The 25,408-nt window shown below is 37.0% G+C and overlaps 3 protein-coding genes across 4 annotated transcripts in view; 2 read left to right on the forward strand and 1 right to left on the reverse strand.

Annotated features, from left to right (window-relative positions):
- The window catches only part of LOC113235298, a 50,055-nt gene extending 33,111 nt beyond the window's left edge, over positions 1-16,944 (forward strand). Inside the window, exons 11-13 of the mRNA XM_026470958.1 lie at positions 4,803-4,992; positions 15,868-16,010; positions 16,321-16,944. Coding sequence (XP_026326743.1) covers positions 4,803-4,992; positions 15,868-16,010; positions 16,321-16,896 — 909 coding nt within the window. The 3' untranslated portion in view covers positions 16,897-16,944. The remainder of the gene's footprint in view (positions 1-4,802; positions 4,993-15,867; positions 16,011-16,320) is intronic.
- A 2,422-nt stretch (positions 16,945-19,366) lies between these two features.
- Positions 19,367-25,408, forward strand: part of LOC113235299 (nose resistant to fluoxetine protein 6-like) — a 71,349-nt gene continuing 65,307 nt past the window's right edge. Inside the window, exon 1 of the mRNA XM_026470959.1 lies at positions 19,367-19,874. Coding sequence (XP_026326744.1) covers positions 19,367-19,874 — 508 coding nt within the window. The remainder of the gene's footprint in view (positions 19,875-25,408) is intronic.
- Positions 20,354-25,257, reverse strand: LOC113235340 (chymotrypsin-1-like). Of its 2 annotated transcripts, none has more exons than XM_026471020.1 (4): positions 25,075-25,257; positions 23,847-24,015; positions 22,526-22,732; positions 20,354-20,868 (listed from the first exon to the last, which is right to left on the reverse strand). In XM_026471020.1, the coding sequence occupies exons 2-4, from the start codon at positions 23,985-23,987 to the stop codon at positions 20,599-20,601; spliced, it is 618 nt and encodes a 205-aa protein (XP_026326805.1). In that variant the 5' UTR covers positions 23,988-24,015; positions 25,075-25,257; the 3' UTR covers positions 20,354-20,598. The 2 variants fall into 2 exon arrangements, with proteins under 2 accessions (XP_026326805.1, XP_026326804.1); XM_026471019.1 differs by having other exon boundaries at positions 23,847-24,021.

Genomic DNA, 25,408 nt, shown 5'->3' on the forward strand with positions numbered 1-25,408 from the left:
ATAAGTATTACAATTCAAAAAATAGTTAACAGCAAATTATTCTAGTCCTTATTCTAACATTTTATGATAACGCTGACTACACAATGTAGGGAGACATCTCTCTACATATATAGCCAACGCGATCAGCGAATAAATCAATTGAGTCACATTGAGTGAGTATGTCCCCGATCAGGCTTATTGCGCGAATGGTAGGCGCGTTTTCAGCGTACAATGTGCGCGTGCGGGGCTTGCCTAACAGCCGTGGATATCGGCGCGGGGCCACCGCACCCTCATCACTCCACAGGATACGAGTGGGCACCAACAGATCCACCTTACTTATTATGTCACTATCCACCCTGTGGTGGATCGCGGAAACAAAATGAGCCAGCAGCTGCATCTTTCGCCTCCGAGACAAAGTGTCCAACTCTACCATACCCGAAACAAAAAGCGATGGATACAAGTACGGGTAATACCCGTACTGCCGTTTATAAAGCCAACGTGCAAACTTACGCTGAACTCGTTCCAACATTATAGAGTATTTATCTTCATAAGGGTCCCAGACTACAGCTGCATATTCCAGCTTGCTGCGTACGTAGGCGCTGTACAACATCCTCGCCACAGCCACGTCATTGAATTCATATGATGTCCGTATAACAAATCCTAAAATCCTATTCGCCTTTTTACAGGTTACCGTCACGTGTTTGTGAAAGTCTAACTTACTATCTAACGTTAATCCTAAGTCACTAATGTCAAAAACTCTATCTATACAGGCGTCAAATAATATATAATTTACCAGTATTGGGCAACGTTTACGGGCAAAAGTAATTACTTTACATTTTGAGTCATTGAAGGGCATACGATTAGTCAAACTCCATTCCGACACCGCATCAATATCCATTTGCAAGGCAGCTGAATCACCAATATCCCTCACCCCCAGAAATATCTTAAGATCGTCCGCAAAAAGAAGACAACGAGCAGTACGAATAGTTTTAGGTAAGTCGTTAATCATTAATAAAAATAGAGTTGGACCCAGAGTACTTCCTTGGCTTACACCAGATCTTGTGTAGTATTCTGGTGACTCAAAACCTTGCACTTTTACAAACTGGCGCCTATTTTCTAGGTAGCTGGCAAAAAACCGTAGGAGTTTAGGCGTACAACCAGCCATCGCCAATTTCGTTAATAATATGTCATTGTCCACTAGGTCAAATGCTTTCTTGAAGTCAAAGTATGCAGCGTCTACCTGAAGACCTGCATCCATCTCTGCAGATACATAATCTACCAATTCGATAAGATTTGTCGTAGTAGACCGAGCAGGACGAAAGCCATGCTGGCTACTATGGAGCAATCCATTTATTTGTCCACTAATGCGCGTATTAAGGATGGATTCAAATATTTTCGCAAACACAGAAAGTACAGCAATAGGTCTGTATTGCGTTACATCGCCTTTAGCGTCTCCTTTTGGCACTGGCGTCACACGCGATAGTTTCCAGCACAACGGGTATATTGAAGAGTCAAGACAGAGGTTGTATATGTAAATCAGCGGTCTTTGAAAAGCTGACATACAATTCTTTGCCAAAAACACTGGCACTCCATCAGGACCCCACGCGGACTTCGTTTTTAAACGCTTAATTGCAGCTTTAATATCGTCCCCGCTTACGCCCACAACAGCTACATCCCTAGTGCCCACTACTGGATGAGCAGCTCGAGCAGCATCTGCAGGGTCCAGTTGCGGCTGATCCGATAGGAAAACAGAGCTGAAATATCGCGCGAAAGCATCCGCAGCAGCCTGTCCAGACACTTCCGCACCGTCGTAAGAAAAGACATCTGTACAGTGCCTGTCCTTTCTCTTATCTTTAACATATCTCCAGAATCGAGCTGGTTCATTAATTATACTTTTTTGCAACCTACTTATATGCTGCCGATACGCGTCATTTGTTAGTTTTTTACCGTGCCACCTGTAGTATTTGTACAGCTCTACGTTATATTCCTTTCCATCAGATTTCATTCTTTTAAGATGATAGTGTTTATACTTTAAGTTCCGTATAATTTCAGCAGTATACCATGTCGGGTATACGTATCGCAAATCGCGTTGGCAATGTTTCCTGACTGGTACGAAACGATTGCAGCACTCGTATATTTTTGAATAAAAATATCCAACAGCCTCATCAGCATGTCGAACTTCGAACAAACCAGCCCAGTCTATTTTAGATAAAGCCGCATACAATTCCTGATAGTCCGCTTTACGCCAATTCCAATCAGGACATATACCCTGTTGCCGAGGGGCACGAAAGAGCGAAGGCCTCGCGCTACATTCTAACTCTATCGTCACTTCCAGTGCAGATTTATTAGTACAGATTTATCCAAATCAATTGTACTGTGTTACTTAAGATACATGTAAAAAGTCAAACGCTTGACAGTCCTGTCCGACGAGGCAAGCTGTGCGGTACGGCTGCACTGAATAACAAGTGCAGTATTATGTTACCTCATAATTGTCATATAATTGCTATTTAAGTTTTCCTTTTGTAATTAACGGATGAACGGAGGTGGGTTGCGGGGACGAAGGGGACGCCCGCTCGCTAATGAGTAGGTATTTGTGCGTACAAAATGGCGCCTGTCTTTCAATTACATTTAGAATACATTCTAAGCGAAACTTCAACAAGACAAGAAGAAAAACAAGAGCGAGCCCTCCACCCCTAACTTAACTTCCCATAAAAGAGAAACAGTCTTCTCATTCCACCTTCAATAAAAATCAATTACATGTGCGAGTATCGCACACTGACTATCACGGAGTTCTTTTGCCATAGTCAAATCATAGTATAACATAAGTAGTGTGTCCATCCAAACGTGGCACCGCGATTTGTATATGTTTTCGCCCGCCATGCACTTCGTATACGTATGCACACATTCTCATAATCTCACGGTGCACTCGAGTTGCACAGCGCGGGTCATCACACGCGCCATTGATTAAAGAATTAAATAGTACACGTATTTATTGTTTTATATTTGTGTTTGTTTGAACAAGAGTGCCTCAAATTCAGCATTGTTCAGAATTCCTTTTCCATTTCATCCTCATTCAAAAATTTCTATATGTAAGTATTGTATTTGACAAAGATTATTTCAATATAACACGAGAATACTGTGTCGAATATCTTAATTTTGTCAAATTATGTTTCGAGTCTGTAGGTACAACTAAAATAATAAATTGACAACCCTACGTACGGTCCGCTCGACGTGCACGTATTGACGCGTCGAATGGGCGGGAGTTGCACTACTTGTTTTACTGTACTATGTAAAATGCTCCTAACCTCACTCCTATGACAAAAAAACCATGTTCCGTATGATTTTAATTACGTAAATTTATATGGTAGATCGACTCGAGATCTAGTTACGGGAATCTAAAGAAATTAGTAATGCACAGGTACAACAAGTGAGAAAGGTACATTGTCTCATACTAGATTATTTGTTGTTGTTCAAAGTAAGACTTATTCCAGATCGTCAGTTTTTACACGGTCGATTGTTTTTTTGTGTATGCTACGCGATAACTCCGACATTGTGATCCGATTTTGATGATACTTTTGATGAATCCGGTTTATTAGATTTCACCGACTTTCCATTAACCGATTTCAATGAAACATGGTAAATAGATGTAACTCCACAAAATATTAAGGTCGTTTTTATATTTTATAAAACAGTTATAACTATTTTGCATTGTTTTCATTGGTTATTTCTACTTCAATACAATATTAATATTAAGGCTAAACCATGTGACTATTGTTAAACCCATTTTTTGTCGAAATCTGTAATCCGGCTACATTTAATTTGAGATAACGAATCTTCTAGAATACTGCAGTGGAACTACATAATATAAGCATATTTTGTTGACATTCACCATACATTATCAATTGTATATTACAACCACCCATTGTGTATGTTATTTTCTCTATTTACCTGGTTTGTTTACAGTGGTTTAATACACTACACCTTGGCCAATTACTTCTAACTGCTAACTGTCCTGTTTAGAAATAAAGAATTTACTTAGCAACATAGTTCTTAGTAGTAAATACTTCTATTGAGTGTTGCATATGTTCTTTCCAGTTTTGGTATATGTCAGCGGCACTTAACAACAGTTACAATAATAAAATACAACGTCCTTACTGTTACCACCTCCTATATTACGCACCATTGGTGTAATAAGGTTACATTAGCAAAATGACAACTTTTCAGGAATGAATGAGGGTGAGTACTGATCTGGCGAATGCGCTGCATTTGCGATGCACGCACGTAGCACGCGCACTGCACGCGCGTTGCACGCGTGCTGCATGTGTGCAGTTAAATATATGTTAGTATATGTGGAAAATATACTAAAACATATCTAACTGCACGCGAACAGATCGCACTACGTAATGCACGTGCGCAGCTCGCGAGCCTTTCGCAAACAGGCGCATTTGCGGTGCATTCACCGGATTTGTTAAAAAAATTTACTAGATAAAAAATCGGCCAATGTACTGTTCTCATATAAAAAAGAAATAAGTTAGGGATGTGCCAAAAAATCACCTACAAGTATAGTACAGTCACCTACAAATTACTGTTAAATAATCTCAACAATTACAATATTATAACATACAGATATTGTTGTTGTTTTTGTTGAAATGTTATTTGTGCATATGTCATGAATTCATAGATATCCATTTTTAATTTTCTTGGCATGTTGTAGTGTTATATTTATTAGTGATGCAATAGAAGTGTCACGTCATAATGCAAGAACACGTGTTGCTTTATTAAAAGTAATTTGTTGCAGTCGTGATGTTTAAATTTGGTTCTAGGTCCTCCGCATCTTGGGCTGGTTAATCAGCACATCGCTTTGGTGCTTAGTGTGGTGGGCCGGCCTGGACGCTGGCTCCACCACTTACCGTTACAACGCTGCGTTCGCAGCACAGTACGCTGCGCTTGCGCCTGTTGCGTCTGCGCTGGCAATTGCGTGGCTTATTTACGCTGTGCATAGCGGCTCAGATGGTGAGGTTTTGTGTGTGCGATATTTTTGTTAGGAATCTTTGATGAAAATAATTTCGCGCTTGACAACTAACATAGTACTATCTCAAAAATTGCGTTATATTATATTTTATCTCAAAATTGCGTTATGTTAATAACTTATCTCCAAAATTTCCACTATATTTGTAAGTCAAAGTCAAAGTCAAAGTCAAAGTCAAAGATTATATATTATTCCATATTCCATAGATAAAATAAATTTACACTTGAAAACGTCACATTTAAGCTACTGCTCGTTCGCTGCGCTGACCTCCCTGAGAAGAACGAGCAAGAAACTCTAGGGATTGCTCTTTTCAAATAAACTTAAATGCTATGGAATACACTTTGAATCAAATTTGTGTGGATTCTGGAGCCATGCCGTTTTTCCATACATCTTTATCTAACACGTAGTCTTTTCGGGGCTTCTAACACAAGTAAATTTTACTTACAAGTAGCCCCAACATCGGACATTGTAAAATTATTATCTAGTGAATAAATGAATTTTGAATTTGAATTTTGAAGTCTTCAATTTTGTAATATGATTTTTCGATCAAAATATTTTCTTAAGTCATTTGTATACGATTTAATTTCAAAGTGACAGGACAACACAGTCGCTTTGAAATTAAATAGGTAAGATTAACATAACTGATAGCAATTTTGAGATAATACTGTGTTAGTGGTCATGTGCGATTTAACAAACAAAAAACTAATTATGACTGCTTAATTTTACTTTATTGTTTATTTAAATGGGGAAGGAAAACTTCAGGAATGAAGACATGTGACTCCACATGATTGAAACGTGATTCATTTAAAGTCTCTTCTTAGATGAGATCTGCCGAGTATTTAAATTTTAAAGGACGTGCTGTTTATCAATACATCCTATTGATAAACAGTACGTCTTTTATAAGTTTGAACTTTATTACAATATAATTTAATTAAATATTATGTAGTTTCCAGAAAGTATTGTAGAAATTACATAATATTTCATAAACTCTACTGCCAATTTAAGCCATATTATATAAGTGAGTTATATAAGTTATATAAGTAAGTCGATGTAATAAAACTTTAAAATAGATGACAACGACCGAGAAAGAGGACAGGAAACCAAATTTTAAAACAGGTTTTACCTATTTCATCATATAATTTTATTTTCTTTCATAACGCACATCTACAGCATTCATATTACATTTTCCTAAAAACTTAACAATAACTACAAAAACAACAAAATTCACACACTCGGTAAACCCTGTATCGCGGGTGCCATAGACACATATATAGGTAGATAACCAGAAATTACACCTAAATTCACGAGGGAAAAAATATAGGTCACACAAATATTTCTCCCGGTCCGGGAATTGAACACGGGACTTCTGCATGGCAGTCCAGTATGGTAACCGTTCGGCCACAGAGGCAATTAAATAATTTCACATTAAATTAATAAGTAATTGAGATGTAATATGACAGTTTAGATTTAGAAACCAGGAAGCATGTTTTGATTTACAAACCAGAAGAATGTCTTCTTCAAAAATAATGTTGCAATTAACATTGCAACGGTTTTTGGTAACTATTTGCTCACAAAACTCATCAAGCGTTATTTCTGAGGGTGATTTGAATTAATTTTAAGTTTTTTTTCTCCGATAAAAATTACATTCGCCTTTACAGCTCCAATCGGAACTTTCATTTTTTCCATCAAACTTGAGTCTCTACATACATCTTTACAATGATTTAATACGATAATTTAACACTTATCAATGCTAAAGCACAGTTTATTATTTTTCATCGTCACGTAATGGAAGACTTCACATAGAGCACGTTATGTTAAAAATAACTCCAATACAAAAATAGCCCTTGGTTCTAGTCCCACGAGCTGCATTCTAGAAAATGTCCGTTGTTGCGGTGTGGTAGTAATCCGGCTTATGTGATAGTGTACTTAGTTAGTAAGAAAATTCTTTTAACGTTAGTGCGAAATCTACTGGGCGACTATTGTTAGCTATTATCATATTATTCATAATTTGATTTGGTCAGTGTTCATAATAATAAAGAATAAATAAGTAAAACAATGCAGTAAAGAACTTCGTCTGTACTAAATAAAGTGAATATTTATTTGAATGGAAAATAATAAAAGAGTAATGCTGTCGAAGACAGGTGGTGCCATTTTGGTCTTTTGTTTCTTTTCATCCAAATAAAATTTCTCTTTATTGATTATAAAAAAAAAGCTACTTTAAAAGTTCGCGCTATGCAGGCCGAAGTCACTTACCAGTTGATGCCTTAGAGAGAAATATACCTTATTGTTGAGAAGCTAAATTATACTTTGCTTGGCCCACGGCGACACAAGCTGCCAACGATGCACCGCGCGGCTTGTCTCTTTTGTTATTTTGAAGGCAATGAAACGTATTTTTAACCGACTTCAAAAAAGGAGGAGGTTCTCAATTCGACTGTACGTTCTTGTTTTTTTTATATGTATGTTACGCGATAACTCCCATATTTGTGAACCGATTTTCATGATTCTTTTTTGTTGGAGTACCCCCTTCCATAGTGGTCCCATTTCATTTTGAAGAAAATCATCCACGAACCAGCGAACTAGGGGACATTTCGTAGGAAATGAAACTATTTTTCCGGATTTAAATCGCGTATATTTATTTTTTCAAACAAACCGACGTTTCGGGCCCTTTACAGGTCCCATGGTCACGGTTGACTGACCTAAGAACTCGATAGGGGATATTTCAATAAAACTTAGCAAGTAGACGTAATTCCACGTACTTTTGAGGTCGGTTTTTTTAGTACTCTGTATTGAGATTATTTATAATGTAGAGAATAATGTTCTATACTGTATTACATTATGCAGAGTGTGCGCTGCGCAGCGCGGTGACGTTTGTTACATCTGCTTTATCATTTTCTATTTAATGAAATGCGGTTACATTTATTATCAAGTAGAAGATATAGTTTATGTCGCATTGTTCATTTAAGTTGCCTGACTACGGCAATTGGAATACAAAGCATTATGAACTTTATGGTCAATTGTGTACCGTACAAACTGGATACTGGCCAAAATCTTCCACGAAATGCGCGAGCATTCTCGAGCATGCGCGAAATACAGTATCGTTACAAAAATTCGCTTCCAATACGTTCCGCCGCAATACAAATTGAGCCTATGTGCGATTACGGACTGCATCCGTTTCGTATTCGTTGGAATCCGAGACTGTACAAATCTAGAAAACTCGGACCCATTTCGGATGTCGCTGGTACACTAAGTCCAATTCGAATCCGAGAAAATACGAATATCGCTTGTATAACTAGAGATACAATGTCTCCTGTAACTGCCTCCGTGGCCGAACGGTTACCATGCCGGACTGCCACGCAGAGGTCCCAGGTTCGATTCCCGGGCCGGGAGAAATGTTTGTATGGCCTACATTTATTTCTCTCGTGAGTTTGGGTGTAATTTGTGGCTGTCTATATGTGTGTCCATGGCACCCGCGACACAGGGTTTCCCTAGTGCGGGGCTATGTTGAGTGTGTGCGTTATTTATTATTTATTATTATAAAAAAAAATAAAAAAAATAAAAAAAAATGTTCCCAGTGACATTTCGAATCGTCATTTCTCGGATTCGAAACTGATATGAATCGGACGTAGTGAAGTGACGCTCTAAGGGTGAAGTGCCAAGTCGTTAAAAAATACACGTTAAAATTATATAATGCACGACTTGCATCAAACACCAGGTTGGCATACATATGGTACAGCTACTCATTAGGCGCGTTCTAATTAGCCGCTGTTAGAAGCGCTGCAGCCACAGCGCGGCCGCGCGACTGTCGCAATGCTGACGTGCGGCCAAATTTTTCCATGCCATTTTTATACGGTTTGCCAGCCCAGTTATGCAGCTGGATTGCCGATTTCCTTCATGAGCGAAGAATTCGCGTCGTTTCTGAAGGCAGCACTTCGAGGTTCGCTTTTCCTTCTGCATATCAATGATATGCTTCCACTTGGGAATATTCATTGTTATGCAGATGATAGCACTGTTCATGGGGGATATCACGGATTCCCCGCAGCTGGGCGCGCCGATACTGACAGAGAGCGATCTGATCTTGTCGTTGAGCTCAATAGGATATTGGACCTCATCTCTGCATGGGGATCTAGAAATCTTGTTGAGTTCAACGCCAAGAAAACACAGGTATGCGCGTTATTAACAAAATTGTCGCCGTTCCTTCCCATGCCTTCTCTGATGAGCACAGCACTTTCACCTCAGAGCAGTTTTACCTTGCTCGGTATGGAAATATGCTGTGATTTGAATCCAAGGAGCTACATCGAATCTGTGATCAAAACAGCCTCACGGAAACTTGGAGTCCTGAACAGGGTGCGACGTTTTTTCACGCCGGACCAGTTATGCCTGCTGTACAAAACACAGGTCCGGTCTTGCGTTGAGTATTGTTCGCACTTGTGGGACGGCTCCGCCAAGTACCTACTCGAAGCCTTGGATAAATTACAGCGTCGTGCTACTCTAATTATAGGCGACGAAGAGGTCTCATCACGCCTTGAACCTCTGCAACTGCGTAGAGATGTTGCATCGCTTAGCGCCTTTTACCGCATGTACCATGGTGAGTGCTCTGAAGAGCTGTTCAACCTCATCCCCCCTTCCCCGTTTCTGCTCAGAAGCACGCGTGCTGGCCTTCGTAGTCACCGTTTCACTACCTGCCGCATTCCATCGCGTACTAAAAGGTTCGGTGGCTCCTTTCTCTGCCGCACGGTTGACAAATGGAACTCCCTTCCGGCACATGTCTTCCCTCCCTCTTATAATATGGGGTCCTTCAAACGAAGCGTGAAGAGGCATATTGTAGGCAGGCGGGGTGGAGGTGGCTAGTGCAGTGAGGGTTCCATCGCTGCACTAGGTTCCTTCGCATTTGGATACCACTTTCCACTTAACATCAGGTGGAGTGGAGTCATTTGCCTGTCATGTATTAAAAAAAAAAATATTTGTTCAATAAAACGCAGGCTAGAAATTAAAATTTTTGTGTATTTGAAATACAGCTAAGCACTCTCGTATGGAACAGATTTTATAGTAGAAGTGTTGCCATAAAACGTTATACATATGTAACACGAAATCTAACATCTATTTTACAAATGTTGCCTATTAATACAACCAAATAAAAAATTTTGATTGTTTATCCAATGTTCAATTTATTAATAGAACAATATCCGGTCGATCGAAATAACTGGCGGAACTGCTATCCCACATTGCAGGGTGTTATTTTACATTCTCTATAAATTCTTCAATTCGATTTTCATTGATCGTGATTACTCTCTAACCTCGCTAATCGTGACTGCAACCCAGCGTGACTGCAGCGCGACAATCGCGCGGCCGCCGCGCGGTTTCAGCGGTTAATTTGAATGCGTCCTTAAACTCGTAAGTCAATGTTAAACTCACAAATTCTCTGGTACAAAAGCAAACGTCAATCAAGTAACAACTTAATAAGTAATACCGTTAGAATTAAGCGTGTGAAAAAAAAAAAGTTCAGAACAATGAAAACGTGTTTTCGCCGGAAAAGAAATTGCAACAGTGTATTTCCTCTTTAATTACAGTTTATTAAAACTTTTCTACGTAAATAATATACAGTGTTTTTTTTTAATGGGACAGTATTGGGAAATCCGAAATCATAGAAGATACAAGGAAACTGTCTTAGGAACTATTAAGTCTTTTTTGAGAAAACAATTTTGGCACAGTCAATTTATTTCTTTTTTTAAATTAGAGCTTTAAAGGTATTTAAGGTGGGCTGTGTTTCAGTAGACAAACTTTTTCACTTTTTCTTACACTTATATAGGAGAGTTCTATAATTTATAATATACTTAATTTGTTTCATGTAACTCGTATTATTTAAATTGTACTTTCATGTGTTAAAAGCACTTTTAGTAGCAGTAGAGCTCCTTGTGAAAGAGTTCGTCCAGGGAAGCCACACTGCTGTGATCATTACTGCGTTCGAATTTTGAAGGGTAAGGGTGCTGGTGAAATTACAGGCACAAAGGACTTTTCAACTTATGTCTCAGAGTGATGGGCGCGTGGGCTAAGCCCCTCAGATCTTTGCGATTTAAAGCTCTGAGTGGCACTGTTATGGACAGACGTGTCGCTTACCATCAGAAGCACGATTTGTTTGCCCATCATTTAGTATCATAAAAAAACTTTTGACGTGAGGTCATTTGTGACTATATTATACTAACGGTAGGATTGGATGTTAGCTTCGGCGCCAGTTGATTGCTTTTACGCGACAATGAGTAAGAGGTGTGCTTCCTGGTGCGCAGGATGAGTGCCGGCACCAACAGTATCCTAAAAATTATCTCCAACAGGCTTGACTGTTCATTCATGAATCACTGCTGTGCGATTTCTAATAGCATCGCGAGGCGGTGATTGACTCTTTATTATATGTTTTATTATCCTATCAGGACTATATTACTAGCATCATCCAGCAACTGCCTCCGTGGCCGAACGGTTACCATACCGGACTGCCACGCAGAGGTCCCCGGGTTCGATTCCCGGGCCGGGAGAAATATTTGTATGGCCTACATTTATTTCTCTCGTGAGTTTGGGTGTAATTTGTGGTTGTCTATGTGTGTGTCCATGGCACCCGCGACACAGGGTTTCCCTAGTGTGGGGCTATGTTGAGTGTGTGCGTTGTTATTATTATTATTATTATTATTATTATCATAAATAATAACTTTTGTTCCACGACTTTTAGTAATTCATTAGATTTTACTTTCGTATAAATATAAAAATATTTAAATAGATCGCTCTAACGATGATAACTCTGTGCTATAAGAAAAGAAAGCGCGTAAATACCAGTCCGATGTGAAACGAAGGAGCGGGGGTGAGGAACGTCGGGGAGCATGCGTTTGAACTTACTACCAGCTTTTGGTTGATTACGCATTACAGTGAAAGTGCTAAATTTAAAAAATTACTTTGGAAAAAATATATAGTAAAATTTAGCATACACACTGATTACTACACGGTGTGAAAACACGATTTCTAAAAATTTTCACGATAGAAAAAAAACACAAACTTACCTTGAAATTTTACAAGAAAACCGCTGTATTCAATAGGTACTTCACCTATACCAATGATTTTTTAATATCAACTATACTAAATAGAACACGTATACTATACGATATACATTTTTCAAAATGCTTTCATTGCGTTTGTAAAAAAATAAATTCTGAAATAAAGCCACTATTGTCCGACCCAAGCAAATTGAACCGTATTAGTACGGGATAAATTTTAATTCTAGATGAAGTTTATTTTTTGTTAAGTTTTTATCGAGTTCTTAGGTTTTCGCGATTGTTACACATAGGAAATGAAACTACTTATTAGTTTTATTTGTTTTTTCAAACAAACTGCCGTTTCTAGCCACTTACAGGTTCCACGATGAGTCAGCTGTGACCACGATAATAGTACCACAGTGGTTCTTGTCGGTGGTACTAGTGGGAACGAAGGATGTAATACGTACACTTAGGGTGCGGTGTCTTCGTATCATTGCGTAAGCCTAACTACAAAAAAACCCAGTTACATATCGAGTTCTTAGGTTTTCGCGATTGTTACACATAGGAAATTAAACAATTTTTCCGGATTTAAATCGCGTATATTTGTTTTTTCAACTCAATTACAGTTATCCAACTTTGCTTAAGATGATTGTACTCAGCCTCAGGTGTTATTTATAAATATTAACTAAAAATAATTGTGGATTAAGAAAAAACTGTTAAAAAACTTTGACACAACAGTCTATTAAAATTTCCTACATAAGGTAGGTATACGAAGATTTTTTGTTGGCACGTTAGGTGTTATTTTTAGATATACTTATGGAATTTTTCGTGTCAATCACATCAATTCAAAGGAATTCAAGAAGATCACAAGGTGAACCAAAGGGTTCACCTTGTGATCTCCTATACTAATTAAGAGTACTATAGTAATGCAATTCAGTAAGAGTATATGTTTTTCAAATTCATTTATTTCTTTTATGTACTGGTTATAAATACGTTTTGGCGAACTTGTTGTCCCAACGTTTTGCACATAGGCACTGGATGACAAGGTTCTAGGTTCGAAACCTAGTAGAACCAATTTCGGAAACAGCATTTTGTAAATTGGTTCTAGACTGGGTGTACTGAGCAATGTCCCGGGACATTGCTCAGTACACCCAGTCTAACCCAGACTAACCGCTGACCTAGCGTCCCGTAAAAGTGTGATTCTTGAGTTCGTGGTCTTTTCCTCATTTCCGCCATTTTTATTTTCTAATAATTACGTTTCAATATTATACTCGAATTTCAAGGTAATTTACTGGAACAGTTATTATACGCTGGTTTGTTTGAAAAAAATAAATAAACATGAGATACGTTCCGAGAAAAATTCGCTTAGTTTCATTTCTAAGAAGCAACCCAGAAAATTTAAGAAAGAAAATACATTTATTTCTTTACAACAAATAACACCATGACAGAAAAAAATCGAAATAGAACAAAAGAAAAACAAAACATTCAAACATAAAACATAAATAAATAATTACAAAACAAAAATCACAAACGGAACAAAAAATGAAAATAAAATTAAAACAAATTATTCACATAAACAAGGACACTGTATAAAGATTTCATGCTTGTTATCTTGTTAGCATGTCAATCACATTTCACTCATTTGGTGCTACACTGACGCAATTGTACTTCTTGTAAAGTTACAGGAAATGGATTTGAATGGATTTTTTAATATTATTTCAAATGTATGACGTGTCAATAAAACTTTGTGCATTTTTTACAATACATGTATATAATTTTCAAATTACTGCAGATTTTTCCTCAAAGTGTTTACGACACTTATTATATTACAGATATATTAGCATACTTAGTTCAATTTTCCCAAAATTACAATTACGTCAATGTAGTACCAAATGAGCGATTTATCTAGTATATATATAAAACTATCACCTTTTCCCACTTATTTTCACGATTCAAAAGCATGAGTAGTCCTTCATAGAGTTTTGTTCTAGCTATTCGGTATCTGGGATAACTGTGAATTGATAAGTGCTGAACAGTATCCTCAAACAAAAGTAATTCATAGGTCTGTAAAAGCTAAGTTTTGATCGACTTAAAAAAAGGGAGCTTTATTATTGTCTACGTTACGTAATTACTTCAATATTTATTTGTGAACCGATTTAGATTACTCTTTCTTTGCTAGAAAGGGGGTTACTTTAGTAGTGGTCCCATAGAAATTTGAATAAAATATTCCACCTCTAAGGGTGACACATTAGGGGATGAATATGTTTAATAGTATTTCACCCACTTTCCGGTAACCGATTTAAATTAAACTTGGCAAGTTGTAATTCCACTAACTATTGAAGTCGCTTTTTAAAAAAAAGGTAATGATATAAGGCAGTATTTCTATCATTTAAACTAACTGCTTGTGTTCTAAAACTTTCAAACATTTTTGTCTTCTACCTGGATAAATCTGCCATATAGTAATCAAACGAACAAAGTGTTGTTTGTTGTTGTTGTGATTATTGCACAATAATTATTCTGTGGTTGTATTTATTATCTATTTATGGAAATTATTTTATATTCGGAACTAAACCTCCTCACTATTTTTCGCATAACACGCTAATGTAACCCTTTTAAACCTGTAACACATTCTAGAAGATTTGCATTTTGTTACCACATTCGAAATTTCGGACCAAGGTCCGTCCTTTCTATCAGTAACTTGCGTCATTGTAAGGCAGTTAAGAACTTTCCATTACGCATAATATATTAAAAGAGAAACTTAGAGAATCTCGAATAAATTGATGAAGGTTAACTAGTTAACAACAACATACATACGATGACAGTTTTGTAGAATAGAATAGGAACCATTTATTACATTTGTTTGTTTTGTTAAATAGCAATCTGAAAAGAACTACAATATAGACAGCAATATTTATTTTATTGAGTATTATTTTTTCATATTTTTGTGAAAATACGATACTAGTTCGGTGTTATTTTTGACATAAAGATTGAACAAAACGAAGAAAAATTTCTAAAAAAAGAACCAGCAACTGTGCCTCTACCACTAGTTTACTGTGACAGTTATCGCTGCGATCGCGTAAATTAATTCACAATTTTTAACCGACTTCAAAAAAAGGCGGAGGTTCTCAATTCGACTGTATGTTTTTTTTGTATGGATGTTACGCGATAACTCCGGTATTTGGGAACCGATTTTGATGATTCTTTTTTTGTTGGAAAGAAGGTGCCTCCATAGTGGTCCCATTTAATTTTGAACAAAATCATCCACCTCTAAGGGTTGCTGTTCACGCATGAAGATTCATTTTTATAAATAGCGCCTACATTTTATTATAAGGAGCAATTATTTTAATGGTTGATTTTGCTATTCTCCAATTCAAGGCGTTTTTCTCTCTCAATATACTTTGAGTAGTGAGAACCGATTTTTATTATCTCCCGTGTCAAGTTCCGTATAGTGTTGAACTAGGAGATGAATCCGGGTTTGCGCACTTTCCGGTAACCGATTTCAATAAAACTTGGCATAGGATGTAATTCCACATACTTTTGAGGTCGGTTTTCAGTCTGTACTGAGATTATGTATGTGCCCCTGGTGGTCACAAGAAGAAACAACATTTTGTACACAAACATTTTAAGCGCTAGCGATAATTGTTACTGTAATTTCATAGTAGACGTATTGTTTGCCAGACCGGGGTTAACCGGAGACCTCACAAATAGCTTAATATGCTTGTTGCCGATCTCAGTTTTTTTTTAAACGGTTTTTTTGCCGTAGCACCACCTGTGAGAAACCTATGGAAGTATTTTTTTCACTCACACATTACAATATAGACTCTCAAATAAAATGGTTTCTTCCAGGATTCCTAAGTCAATTCCTGTGCTGCCGTCCCCTGGTGCTGATCAGTCGCCTTTCATATGCTCTTTACCTCTGCCAGTTCGTTGTATTCCTCACCAAAGCCGCTACTGTCAAGTCTTCTACAGAATTTACCATCACCTCCTTGGTAAGATCTTAAAACTCTTTCTGTACGATAGTTAGTAAATTAGTGCACTTTTGATTCCATTGCACAACATTTTTCTTAAAAATGTACTTGAATGGCGCTATTGCTAAATATGCAGGCACGTATATGTGGGATACTTACAATATGACATTAAGTATGTAAAACATCAAGTTTGTAAGCAAAATGCCCATTTTAGACAGACATTTAATCATGAATGGAAAAGAAATGCATCAAAATAATGATTTTTACACGTTTAATAAGTGTATCATAATAAAGTAACTTTAGTTTTGTCATATTCAATTGAATTTTTCAGATCGATGTGCAAGAAATCTCTGCAATCATATTATCATCTGTGATCTTAACCTTGACCTTCGTGATTCCGATGCAGTCATTGCATAAAGTTTTCTTATTCTCACCAAAATCGGAAACGGTAGAAACTGAAGAAACGTGTAAAGACGATGAGCAAGTAACGGAGAATAAAGAACAAACAGAAGAAGAGAATGTGAAGGGTAAATTTGTAGAACCTGAAGAAGTTCTAGATTTACCACAGATCAAAAGTAGGCAACATCTTCTAGCTCATAGAGAGGTTTTAGAGGAAATTCCTGAAGTAGAACTCGAATTTGAAGCTCAAAGAGAGAAATTGGAAGGCTTGGAAGAGATTTTAGAGGAAGAAGAAGATGAGGACTTGGAAGACGAGATGAACCATCTGGATGAAGAAGACATGGAAATAATCGAAGAAGAAGGCGGTGAAGATTTCTGGGCGGACAGAGAAGAATATGTGCCGCGAAGATCGTTCTCTAGACAAGATGATCGGGATATTGACGAATGGGAATGGACAGCTAACGGCAGCGGACGAACTGGTGCTCAATACAACCGATACGCAAGATAACGTTGTGTTTTTGTTAATTATTAAATCCCTTTGAGTTTTTTGGGTTGTTTTCTTTCCCTTTAGCCAGTGAAATGCTCACCCAGTCTATTGTATTATGTCTTTCCTTTATATTCCTTCACTTATTCCCTAGTAGTAGTAAGTAAATATAATAAATTATTATTATCCAAATTTATACATTATTATAAATCATTATGTATTGTACTTATTTAAAATATTGCTATTAGGAGATATTCTTTCGTCGAAACACCTTTGTATCTCCTAATTTTATATCCCAATGTAGCCTGGAATTACAATTCAGCAATAAAGCCGCCTGTTGTACAGGGTCAAGAGCACTTCAAGTTTAACACTTAAGATTTAAATGCAACTCCATGCCGTTTGCGATAAGAACGGTCCAGAGGCCAGTGTCAGTCTGATATGGTCCTGACTGTACATTAGCTTAATCTGATGTATTTTTATTTTTGCTCTGTGTTGTATGTGCCACATACATTAATTCATTAATTAACTTTAATTTATATATATTTTAACGGAATCCATCGAGTATGTATTATAAATTTCGTGTTCAAATCACGTCGGCTTACCACATGTAGGAACTTTTTCTCTCATTGTAACTCCTACCTATCATAAGTTCGGAGTCTGCGTTGGAAGTAACAGAAATGTCCGTTATTTAATAACGCCCCAAAACGATACGCTATTATACCAGATCAGCGGCTGACAATTGTTGCCACGTGATCGCATTCATATATACTTCTCGCTCGCACTCAAAACTGCTGACTCTGGCTTCACTGGACCAAAAATTAGAATGTATTTTAGATTGAGTACCCGTTTCGAACACTAATGGATAAACATCCTAAGCATTGCCATAATGATGCAAATGCCAAAGAAATCGTCATCGGAAATGATTTCGTGAAAAATGTACTGAACATTATTTTATGTGAATAATTTTAATTTGAGGCACCTTATTGATAATAAGGACGTGTAATATTACCTAAATATGTAAATTTATCCCTTATAATATTTAAAATTGTATTTACTATCACTTCAATTGTCCGTTCTTAATTTACAATCTTTCATGCAAATAAATCTATACCAAATGGAGTTCTTGTGACCTTAACACTTGAAGTGGGTTATACGGAAACCGGTCTGTTGCATGATATAAACATTCGAAATTACAGCGTAAAAACAACTTATGTATTTAAGAACAAAGCATGTTTTAATTGCTTTGTAATGAAGATTATATCAACACTAAATAATAAAGAAGAACTAATAAAGGTAATCCTGAGGTAATCCAAGAGTTTGCCGGATGTGCTCCTAATTACTATAGTTCCTATTAAATAAGTCTGAAATATCTTCCAAAGACCTGCGCAAACCGGCGGACAGGAAGGCTTTATGCTATTGCAGTTGAAATAAAGTATAAAATTAAATTTAATCTAAGATAGACCTGGGAGCATCGAATAGGACGCTGGGGGATACCGGAACGTACCGGTATGATAATACCGGTACGGTAATATACGCCAGAATCTGCCTGATTGCGCCGGGGGCTTTTGGACTGCGTAGCTCTGATTGGAAAGATTCCAAACCGAGCGACTGGTGGCATGTCGGCGGATGACGCTTTCCAGAAGACTCTGCGGTACGCTGGAGGACACTTGCGGTGTCGTAAGGGATATCTCTCGTCAGTGTGCGCTGGTCCTAAAGTAGCCGGTTATTCGGCTTTCTATTGGACTCGTTTCTTGTCTCGTGCGCAAGAATTTTACCATTAAAGAGGAATTTGGTCGACTAGAAAAACAGGAACTCTCCATTAATAATAATAATACATTAATTCCTACGGTAAAGGAATAGAATACACGCAACTCTTAATTTCCCGAAAACTACAATTTGGTGGTATTCAAGGCTAGAGTGAATGAGTATTTTTTAGACAATTGCGTATCATCGTTGGTCACAGCGTCGCTTGACATCACATGAGATTACGGCCAAACGTGTGTCTATTTTTAAAATCAGAAAATCTGTTTAACACTCCATAGTAATTTGTTTAATACTGTTTTTGCTAGGTTCCAAAAACAACGAATTCATCATTTGCTTTAAACAAAGTCTTTAAAAAAGCTTCACGATATGTAGAGGTTTGATTTAAACTAAAAATAAACGTAAACACACGCGTGTAATTTTCGGAAATATGTCCCTTCTTGTATGGTGTTATTAGTTTTTTCGGTGGATAATTACTTCTAATTCGTATAGCTTATAAAATAAGTAATAATGAGCAAGGTTGAGTGTAATTAATACATAATGTACGCAGATCCTAGAATAATGTAAATAAAACATAAATTTTAGCATCAACGACAACATAACAAAAATAAGCAAGTCAGCATAAGCATCGCTTTAAAAGCAAAGAAGTTTTTAATAAGGCGACCGGTTAAGGATACTACTGTTAATCGAAGGCTTCAGTCGGATCGAACTAGCGACGCGTGCGCACGTCACAATGTTGTCGGCCGGAGCCGTCCTCACAATTACGTGCGCCATCGCTGCCGCCGTCGATCTAAAACACGATCTTCTAAACAACACTAACATCGACAAACGAGTTCTAAACCGACTTACCACATTTCTCGAATCAAATAAAACAATTGGTCAACGTGAACTAGCTCTTCTTAACAAAACTGCCCTTACATTAGATTTGGAAGACGAATTTGTTACAAAATTCACTAAATTAGTTAAACAACGTATTGGTGCCACTAATGTTAGTGATGTAAATACCAGTATAAGTGATATTACCGTTGTTACGACGGCAAAATCAGTGACAGAAGATAAAAGTAAAAGGGAGTCAAAGCATGCTGTTGAAGAGTCACCGGATTATGCATCTTCAGTAGTGCTGGCCAGCGATCTGCTAGCTTTGACAACTTCTGTAGGGAAAGTGAAGAACAAGGCGTGCAGGGAACAAGGATATCGATTCTTGGATGGATTGCTGTTGAACAAAAGATGGGCGCTGAAAAGTAAGTACCTGTATAGAGATAATGACTTTGTGCGAACAATTTTTCCACACTTGTGGTAGCTCCCTGAAAGTTAAGTTATTACCGTGTAAGATTAGTTTTCTCTAAACGTGATGATTCAATTAAACATTATTTCAAAAGATAATTAAACTATTATTCATCAAACTTTATTTCACTGTTACTTAAACCTAAGGTAAACAGACAGTGCAATATGTAAAAAAGAAACATACAAATTGTATCTTTCCTAACATTCAAATGAATACAACACTTAACCTGAAGCTCCAGTTCGGTGACTCGTTTTACAAGTTTATGTTTTTAAAATAAAAACGAAAAATGTTTTAATAATGCATAATAACATAAACTCGACTGCAGAACGGGTATTTATTGAATAGACAATAAAATCAATGTGTGCGTAGAAAAAAGCTTATTCAAAGTCAACAAAAAGGTTTATTTTATATTATTAACTTAAAATATGTACATTAAAATAACAATATAACATGTAATATATCTAGTAAAATACTTGAGTGTAAGTTTGGACGTTTTAAAACTGTAAAATGCTGCGAGACTACCAAGACTCTTTAGCTAACAAAAGATATTTGTACATACTTTACATGTCATGTATATAAAGAACTACATAACACTCTCCATATTAAACATAACGCTTTCTAAAACCAATATAGAATGCCTTGTGCTAAACAGATGTTTGTGTCGTCGAAATTGCAACAATTTACAAACATTTCATTTCACTAGAAAGAATACAAAGCAAAATTGATAAACAGAAAAGTATATAATGAATTTTCGTCGAATTACATTTTTCTTTGACAGGATCGTGCCGTGTTCTGGGCTTCCGTTCACGTAACATATTGTCTGTTTTTGTTATAGTTGAGTTGATTAGTTTAGCGTATTGGTAAAGGGTTGTAAATACGCTGGTGGCGCCTTGCATGCCGCTATTGAATAATTTCCTGCATTGGGTAGGCCCCATAGAAGTTACTGCTATCTAGAATTAAATAAAACAGTTTATGTTACGCTAATTGACACAGATTTAACCGCAGTGCACTTAACGCTCTGACAAAAACAAAAAGAAACGTGCTATAACCATGAACACTTTGTCCGTTTCCACTGTAGAATAGAGCTGCCTGAGATTCGCGTCACCAATGTGAAAAGTGTTAGTGTTAGCGGGAAATATTTTTGAATTTTTTTTCAAAGTTACGTGAAAAATTACGTGTTTAATATTCAATTACCGATGAAATGTGATTCCGTTTGTTTTGTAATTATAAAATTTAAATTTTACATTAAAAGTATTATAATTGAAAAATCGTATTACAAAATTGGCTGTTTTGCTGTTTTTCCCACAGCACCGAATGGAACAGCCCCCCGTAGTTAGAGATATTATCTTTATTACACTAAATACAGAATGTTTTAGGAATATACAGAAACGCACTCACAGGTCAGTTGGCGTTGTACTATTTCAATTTTCTAATTTGTGATTTCAGTGCAAATGAGAGTTGATATTTAAAAATTATATAAGTCCCATTTGCCTGATAAATGGCCAGGGATGGATGGCTCTTATATCGTCTCTATTTCTGGTTATATTCTCGATGGTACGGAATAATACCGAAATAATCATCATCAAATCTGTACATCTCACTGCGAGACTCGAGAGACTTTAGTTATAAAATTTAAATCTTACATTGAAAGTATTTTAATGGAAATGTCTTACAAAATTCGATCTATGGAAAGACGACATGGCTCTAGATTCCACATAATTTTGATTCAAAGTGTTTTCCATAGCATTTAAGTTTATTTGAAAACCCCTATAGTTTCTTGCTCGTTCTTCTCAGGGAAGCTTAGGAAATGTATTTTCAAGTGTAAATTTAAGAGCTCCTTGTGAAAGAGTTCGTTCAGGGAAGTATTGCAACTGACCTATTTCTGCCTCCAAGCAGTAATGTGAGCATTACTGCGTTCCGGTTTTCAAGGGTAAGGGTTCTATTGAAATTACAGGTACATGGGACTTGTCAACTTCTGTCTCAGGGTGACAGGCGCACTGGCAGTGCTCCTCAGATCTTTGTAATTTAAAACTATGAGTGGTATTACAACTGTTATGGACGGGCTTGTAGCTTACCATGCACGACTTGCTCGTCTCGTCACTTGATATGATAAAATAAATTACTAATAATAATAATAACGCACACATTCTTAGCCACGCACTAAGGAAACCCTGTTTCCCGGGTGCCATCGACATACATATAGATAACCACCAATCACACCGGAACTCACGAGATAAATAAATGTAGGCTATACAAATTTCTCCGGCCGGGAATCGAACCCGGGTTTTCTGCGTGGAACTCCAGCATGGTAAACGTTCGGCCACAGAGGCAGTTAAAGTTATTATAAATAATTCCTGTAATGTGAGTAATGAGCAGTGGGTGTAGTGCCCCTGAGATCTTTGCGATTTTAAGCTCTGAGTGGCACTGCAGCTGCTATGGATAGGTGTGTTGCTTACCACCAATCGTACGACTTGTCCCGTTTGGAAATTTAGTAAACATTGCTGCGCATGATTAGAATAGACTCGATTATGCAGGCTCTTGTGGAAATCGGACTACAACATAGAGAGCAAACGTTCTCCTAGCTAGGCTATCAATGAAATAATGTACCTGCGATCCACGATAAAGGACTGGTCCTCCAGAATCCCCAGTACAAACACCACCTCCTTGAGATCTTACGACTGGACTAGCAATGCCACAAATGCAATGGAACCATGAACCACGTTCACAGAAAGTCAATTGAAGATTTACACTGAACAATGCCTCTCCTCTGAAATCTGGCGGCCCGTCCTGTTCTTTGCGGCCAAAACCCAGTATCTGTTTAAAAAAGGTGAGTAATCACGTAAATCAGGCCAGGACAATAAATACTTCTTCCTTAAACGGTACGACTTGGGCCTTTTCAAGGCATGAGTGAATAGTCATTATACGTCCCACTGCAGGGTACGGGTCTGCTCTCATGCGAAGGTTTAAGCCACGGTCCGCCACGCTGACCCAATGCGGGTTGGCAACGTCACAGGTTTTCCGAGGGTTGTGAACCTTTTTCGATGTGCAGTTTCATCACGATGTTTTACTTTACCGAAAAGCTCATGGCAAATTCCAAATTAAATTGAGGCGCGAGCCCGGATTTGAATCCATGGCCTGTGCGTGAGAGGCGGTAGTTTTGACCTGCCACCATTAAGCGACTTTACTACCTAACCAAGTGCTTAAACATAAAACATTACACTTGAATCCTAGTTTCACTTAGGAACATCCTTACATAAGAACGGCAGCAGCTTTGCACATCCACAATAATTTCTTTTATTTTTTTTTACAGAATATTATTTCGATAAATACAATTTTTCAGTCATTTTCTGTTATTTTTTGTAAACAGCCATATTTATATACTAATAATGCCCCAGAATTTAGTGAAAAAAAGAAGCAAAAAACAAAATTTGAAAATAAAACGATTTCTTAAGTTTTATTCAATGTTCACGATATTTGAACACCATGATATTTAAAAAGATATTTAATAAAACGAATTTTACGATAAAAATGAAACAAAATAAAAACAGAAAATAGATTGAACAATTAAGTTGGCGTAGTGTTGAATGGTGGTATAGAATAGAATAGAATAGATATTTATTGCAACGCCACAACACATAGATACAAAAAACGAAGAATATTGATAACACAAACAAATAAAGAGAATCAATAAACATAATAAAAAAAACAAAAAAAAAACAATATAAAATAGAACAAAAAGGCAAAAAAAAACCTAAATATAACGACTACAAATGTTGTACTGTTATTTGTGAGGTTGTGGCGTACGCAAAAGGACTTCATTTAGCTTATGTCACAGCCATAATTGACTGTGGTGCTAGTTTTCAATGAGCCCTGAGATGAGATGAGTGACGGACATCGATCCGATCTATTGTGTATGAACTGCGCCTACCGTTACTTCTTCCTTCTTTAAATCTATAGGGTTGAAGCGTTTCATGCTTATGAGAGGATCTGCTTTTGGAAGGCTACTAAGTATCATGGCGTATTGAGTTCGCACCATGCCTATATCATGATGGAGTAAGGTTACGTCCATGCCACGCCCCTCATCTTCTTCTATCACCCTGTAACTAAAAATACGTTAAATTTATTATCTGTCTTCAATTAGTACTTAGAACGCTTTAGTGCATTTTTTCAATAATACCAAGTGACGGGACGAACAAGTCATGTGCCGGGTGGTGAGTGACACGCCGGTCTATTGCAGTTGCAGTGCCACTCAGAGCTTTAAATCTTAAAAATCTGAGAGGTGCTGCCACTGTACCCGTAACATGAGTCGACAAGTCCTATGCTTGTAATTTCACCAACACCCCTACCCTTCAAAACCAGAACGCATATTCACATTACCAGTTGGCGGCAGAAATAGGTATGTTGGCCATATATAATAAATATATTTTACTATGGAGGAACATTGCTTTTGAAACAGGGTAAATTTCAAATTAAAAAGATTATTTATTATATTTCAATTTGAAGACTATATTCCACCTCTAAGGGTGGCAAACTAGAGGATGAATCCGGCACTTTCCGGTAACCGATTTCAATAATAATAATATAATAATAATGCACACACTCCACATAGCCGTGTACTAGGGAAACCCTGTGTCGCGGGTGCCATGGACACACACATAGACAACCACAAATTACACCCAAACTCACTAAAACTTGGCAAATAGATGTAATTCCACGAATTTTTGAGGTCAGATTTTTCTTTATAAAAACTTAAAATTATTTATTATGATGATGTCACAACGACGAACAAGTTGTGCATTATAACAGTTCACGTGTCACCCGGAGCTTTAAATCGCAAAGATCTGTGATCCTCCGCACCGTACCCGACCCTGATACATAAAGTTAACAAGTTCCATTCGCCTGTAATTTCACGAGCATCCCTTTGAAACGGGAACGCAGTAATGCTCACATTATTGCTTGGCGGCAGAATGTATGATGACAGTAGTTCTCAGGACGAACTCTTTGACAACGTAATTATTTCGCTACTAAATTTACTAATTATGTACGATGTTGATGATGAATGCTACCTTTTTAGTGCTAATCGAAGTGCTAAGTAGAAACGGACTAATATTTTGGAGCACACAATAAGAAAAAAAAATTAAAAAAATTGTACTTACACGTATCAATTATGGAACTACTATGTACAGATAAAAACAACACAGGAGTATTATCGAGTTTTAGGTTTTTGAGTATAGATATTGTCAGGTTTTTGCGATTGTTAGACATGGAGTTTAAACTTTTTTTCGTATCTAAATGGCGTATATTTGTTTTTTCAAACAAACCGTTTCGAGTCTTTTACAGGAGCCATGGTCACGGCTGACTGGTTTGTTCCAAAAAACAAATAAGTAAATACGTGATTTATATTCGAAAAAATAGTTGCATTTCCTACAGGAATATTAGTTAATAAGAATAGATTGAAAGTCTTTCGAAAATTCATACGTAGAGAATTTG

Source organism: Hyposmocoma kahamanoa, unplaced genomic scaffold (assembly GCF_003589595.1).
Source record: "Hyposmocoma kahamanoa isolate Upper Pololo Valley unplaced genomic scaffold, ASM358959v1 87, whole genome shotgun sequence".
Classification (NCBI taxonomy): domain Eukaryota; kingdom Metazoa; phylum Arthropoda; class Insecta; order Lepidoptera; family Cosmopterigidae; genus Hyposmocoma; species Hyposmocoma kahamanoa.

Coding starts and splice junctions, on each gene's coding strand:
- LOC113235340 (XM_026471020.1), bottom strand. CDS start 23,987: ATGGACGTAACCTTACTCCATCATGATATAGGCATGGTGCGAACTCAA. Junction 22,733..23,846: donor TAAAGAAGGAAGAAGTAACG/GTAGGCGCAGTT, acceptor TTTTTTAAACAG/ATACTGGGTTTTGGCCGCAA. Junction 20,869..22,525: donor TCCTTTATCGTGGATCGCAG/GTACATTATTTC, acceptor ATTTAATTCTAG/ATAGCAGTAACTTCTATGGG.